We start from the raw sequence: 5,421 nt of genomic DNA on the forward strand, positions 1-5,421 counted from the left end.
TGACATTCCGAGCTTGCAGATGGAGGATTTCAGGGTGTGGTCGCTAGTTCCTTCAGGGTATTTCTCCTCAAAGTCGGCTTGGGAGGCTGTTAGAGTGAAATCCTTGAAGGTGAACTGGTCTTCTTTGATTTGGCAAAAGAATCTTCCTCCAAGACACTCCATTTTTGGATGGAGAGTGGTGCATGGTAGAATTCCAACGGACGACCTGGTTTGCCAAAAAGGTGTTTATCTCCCATCTAGATGCAACCTGTGTGGAAAGGCTGAAGAAAGTATGGTTCATATTTTTTTACACTGTTCATTCTCCATTTCAATATGGAAGAGTTTTTTAGATTTTTTTGGAGTGGCGTGGGTAAATCATCCAAGCATTCAAGCATTGTTCCAGTGGTGGAAGAGAAAATCTCAAGTGATTCAGCTAAAGAAGCCATGGAAATTGGGTTTGATCATCACTATCAACCATATTTGGTGGGAAAGAAATAAAAGAAGGCAGGAAAATAAAGAAAGGGCAGGGCGGTATGTCTTTCAAAGTATAAGGCAAGAGGTTCAGCTTTGTTGTGACGGATCAAGTGAAGAAGTTCGTTCGATTTCAGACTTGATGACCTGCAGGAAGATAGGTTTAAGTATTAGAAATCCAACTTCCCCATCACCTCTTGAGGTTCACTGGTGTAAGCCTTCCAGGGCGTGGATGAAGATCAATGTGGATGGAAGTTCGCTTGGTAACCCAGGTAATGCAGGTGCTGGTGGTGTCCTACGGGATGATAAAGGCAAGGTAATCGACTCTTTTAGCATTTTTCTGGGAGTCAAACAAATATATGAAGCTGAATTTGAGGCAGTCTTGGAGGGTATTTTGCTAGCTAGACACTATCATGCTAGGGGTGTTTGGATTGAGTCAGACTCAGCGTCCGTGGTCTCAGCAGTTCAAAGAAGGGAGATTCCATGGTTTGCCCTGCAGAAATGGAGATCTGTTATTTCCTTTTTGGAGTTGGTGCAATGGAAGATCACTCACTGTTTTCGTGAAGCTAATGTAGTCGCAGATTTTCTAGCTAGGAAAGCATCTAAATCTTGTACTTCAGAATTCTCAGTGGAGTTCCCGAGACATGTAGTTGATGAGTTAGCTTCTGATGCATTGGACAGGCACCGTTTTCGATTTGGCTAAGCCCTTTGCTTGTTCCCTCTGCTGATGGCCATGCCGAAGGTGGAGGTTGCAAGTGGGTTTAGTGGGATCGGCCTGCCCTTTTGTATTTTTCTTCGTTTTGCTTTGTTCTCTTTTAATAAAATGACCTTTTAGCAAAAAAAAAAAATCAATGAATATGAAGTTATGAATAGGGAAATAGATTAAATTTGTAAGTTGTAACAATGCTTCCATTGATCTCCTTGTTCACTATACAAAATTAGTTGGACAGTTAAATAAATGATTGAATAGTAGGGTTCATTTGTGATTTCGATATTAGTTATCTTCTTAGTAATTAGTTATCCATTAGTTTCGATATTAGTTATCTTCTTAGTAATTAGTTATCCATTAGTTTCAATATTAGTTATCTTACCCTTACAATTATGAACTATGATTTCGTCATAAATTTAAAGTTTTTTTCGCCAAATCTTTGGTCACTACAAGTTATGTAAGATTTCATTCTGGTTCAATCCCGATAGTAAATGGATCTAAACTGGTATTAACCTGATATTAAAAAACCAATATAAATTGAAATCAAACCGATCCAAAACTGTAAAGATCAAAAACCAAAATTCCTTAGCATATTGGTTTTGGTCTCCCTCATTCCTAAACTGAAACCAATTCAACATGACCAAAACCTAGTCGAATCGACCATCTGATACCCCTAATGGGAGGAGATGGACCTAAATCTATTTTCAGGTACGGTTGAGTAATTAGCAGATCCACCAACCTTCTTATCCATTGGAATTGGCTTAGCTTGCCGAGTCCAACGATGCAAGGGACCAAACCAGACAACTAGAGAGGGCCAAAAGAACTAAACCGGCTAGAATTTGAATGCCGACTAAGACCCATTTCTTCTTACTTCCATCATCGGGGACGATGGGAGGTGGTTCAGTGGAGAACTTGATTTTGTTATGATTGTGCAACTCCTCCATTCGATCCTTTTGCAACAACGTTTCATCGATCTTCCAGGGCTCCTCCAAACTTGTTTTAAACCGCAAAAACGTTTCAGCCTTTTTATTCGTGTTTGAACTGTGGTTTAACTAACAAAGGTCCAATCACATGATAGAGATAAATTCTATTTATCTATTTCGACGAAAGGAAGTTTAGCTGCTGCAACCCCGTGGGAGTCAAAGAAATAGAATCTAAAAGGATATTTTGAAAAACACTATAATCTAGAAGGATATTATAGACCCTAGAGGGAAGTGAATTATTCTATTTCTTTGGTTGTCAATCAAGGTTCGTTCGAGAAGACAATTTTTCCTCTATCCACCCTCTTACTTTTATTTTATAGGCATTCTAGGGCTCGGAATGCCATGTGGCTTGTCTAAATGGGTTATATAGCAATGCAACAAACTGTAATTGGATCGATTTGAGATCACAAAAAACTATTAAAAAAAAAAATGTCAACAAACTGAGACTTGAAACCGTGGTCCAGAGTTGTGAACACTTTTTAGTCAAAACCTAAAGAAGAACCCATTAAGTATATAAATTAATCAATATCAAATAGTTTAAATATGAAGTTGATGGACGTACTTCCAACTGATTCTGGTGTAAACCAAAAGGTAGGACTTCTCAGAATAGGAGGGGGCAACTCAAGAAACGGCTCTACATGGTGACTCTCAAAGTTGAATACCCCTATGTCATGGTAACCTTTTGATGGTGGTTCATAGGGTCCATAATCGTAGTCGTCATTAAAATAGATAGAATTCCCCCTGCACTCTGGAAATTCTTGGGCAGGGAGTGAAATTGAGTAGCTATTTCCCAAAAATAAAATGCGATCGCCGATGCTTTCCATTTGGATCCACTTTCGCTTGCTCTCGTCTAATTTGCGAACTTGGAACTTCATAGTTTTGAAACGAATGACATCATAATCATCATAGTCTAATGCAAGCCATTTGTAGTGTCTTAAAACTAGCAATAGTTCCCCTAATGATTCCACCAAATAATACAAGTCACATGTTCTTCCTTCTGGTGGTCGACCAATGATTTCCCTGGCAATTGGAGGTTCAGAACTAAAATCATAAGTTACAACAGGTCCATTGTTGCTTACGGCATAGAGTAGTCCCTTGTGGTATATAAAATCTTCAAAATGAACCCATTTTTTTGATCTTATAGTAGTCCACCTATCAGCTCCTGGCTTCCAGTAAGCCAACATCTTCGTATTAGTGACAATAGCCACTACGACATAGTTTGATGTTCTATGAGGGTTAGAAGACAGAATTGCCTTGTGGATGTAATGCTTATTGCTTGAAAATTCAGGCTCGAAGTTGTGTTGAGGATAGGAGAATGTGGAAAGAGAAGGAAGCACGATACTGCCTCCAGAGACTGGATTGAATAGCTGAATCTCTCCTATGGACTCATCCACTGTAACTAGCCAGCCATGAGAAGATCCACAACACCACTTTTGATGAATATTCGGGATGTGGAGCTCACTAATCTTGCAACTTGAAAGATTGAAGAAGGGTCGAGTCTCAGTGCTATTATCGCCAGGAGGAAGCATCAGAAATGGAAGTAAACGATGGGAACAACGATTACTAATTGTTATTGATCGCCATGAGGAGCATACTGAAGCAAGACGAAGATGGTCGGAGAGACAAGTGAGTTGATCAAGGATGAGCTCCAGGAGTTCACTTAGAAGTTGGGACCAGTCCATAGTAGAAGCCATATATATATAACACAACTCTCAATACCTGCGCAAGAAAAGAAAGCAATATTACATGATACAGTGAGGTGTAAAAATAGTAAACAAGGAGTGGTAGGTTATTGTATAAATAAAAGGAAAGCTAGTCATAGTAGTATTGGAAGATCATTCAACCAACGAAACCAAAAAATTAATTGATTAAGAGAGGGCAGGCTGTGTAAAGGATAATCCTATTCCAAGGAGGAGATCGTTTTTTTTTTATTTTTTATTTTTTATTTTATTTTATTTTTATTTTATTTTATTTTATTTTATTTTTTATAAAGATAAAGATGGGTATCGATTGAGGCCTAGTCCTTTGGGCTCATATTGACCTATGGCTACATGAACTGAGTTATACCTATTCAACTCTCATTGAAAGCAATGAAGAACATTAAGCACTCCGTATGAGTGGCCCCAAAGAGGTAAGAAGGGTCAAACTCAAAACCAAACGTTCCCTCAGGCGAAGGTCCCTTGCCAACTCGGCCACCCCCTTGGGGTTAAGAAGGAGATCGATTTGAGTACTACTAATCTGGTTATAATGCATGATTCCCCAAATTAAAACTGTTTAATTGATTTCCTTTTTCACAAAAGAGTTGTTAATTCTAATTGACAGTTATCACTCCCGTTCATGAGAACAAGAGGCAAATCAGATGAAAACACAGATAAAGTCTAACCAACAATTGAGTTCATGGGTAAACTAGAATTAATTAATATTGATAGAAGAAACTGATGGGAGGAATACAGAGAGAAGAAGGGACACGATTAATTGCACCTAACAGTGATCTTTAACAATGAAGCTATATGTATATAATGCCAGAGTTCAGAATTGAAGTATAGAAAAAATTACCTATAGACGATAACACCAATATACAGTTACTGCACTTCAATGCCTCCAGAGGAACCCAATGAAAGGAAACAGTTAATGAGGGAAGGAAGAAAGAAAAAAAGAAAAGAAAAATTAAGACAGATATGATCAGAGACGGAGTATCAGGGAGGAGTATAAAAGGAGAGGAAGATGATGATAGGAGTTTGAGTTTTAGCAGGAGAGGATGATATGATATATATTTTGAGTTGAAATTGGAATAGGGTTTTTTTTTTTTGGGGTTTATAATTGGTGTGGGATTTTGAGTTTAGATAGTGGAGAGAGACGAATTAAAGCGACTCACGGTGGAACTTTATCTGGGTGATGAGGTTTTTGTATCCAAGGCCCATATCCCTTGTTTCATCTAAGCCTAAGGGGGCATTATTTTTCTTTTCAAGCCATGAACGTCCAAGAATACTGTTTTTATGGGTGTCAAATTGGAATCGGAATCGAAAAATGGAGCCAGATTCGGATCAAATAACCAGAATCGAACAAAATTCAATAGAATTTTATTACAATCAGCAACTAGGATCAAAACCTAGGTGGGACTTCATTAGTTTTCGGTTCCAACATAAGAACCAACTGTTAAAAGTTAAAACTGAAGCCGAACCAAGGGCCAATATATTATTAGTATATCAATAATGATTAAATACAGTTTAATACTTATATTAATACATTATAATATTACTATACTATATAATATTATAT

General features: G+C 37.9%; 1 protein-coding gene across 1 annotated transcript; it reads right to left on the minus strand.

Annotated features, from left to right (window-relative positions):
* Nucleotides 1–2,660: 2,660 nt before the first annotated feature.
* LOC122073038 (putative F-box protein At5g55150) lies at nucleotides 2,661–3,824 on the minus strand. The gene has a single exon (XM_042637533.1). The coding sequence runs from the start codon at nucleotides 3,822–3,824 to the stop codon at nucleotides 2,661–2,663; it is 1,164 nt and encodes a 387-aa protein (XP_042493467.1).
* Between the last annotated feature and the right edge of the window lie 1,597 nt (nucleotides 3,825–5,421).

The sequence above is a fragment of the Macadamia integrifolia genome, chromosome 1 (assembly GCF_013358625.1).
Source record: "Macadamia integrifolia cultivar HAES 741 chromosome 1, SCU_Mint_v3, whole genome shotgun sequence".
Classification (NCBI taxonomy): Eukaryota; Viridiplantae; Streptophyta; class Magnoliopsida; order Proteales; family Proteaceae; genus Macadamia; species Macadamia integrifolia.

Bases quoted from the DNA above. Each gene is read 5' to 3' on its own strand.
- LOC122073038 (XM_042637533.1), bottom strand. From the start codon at position 3,824: ATGGACTGGTCCCAACTTCTAAGTGAACTCCTGGAGCTCATCCTTGAT.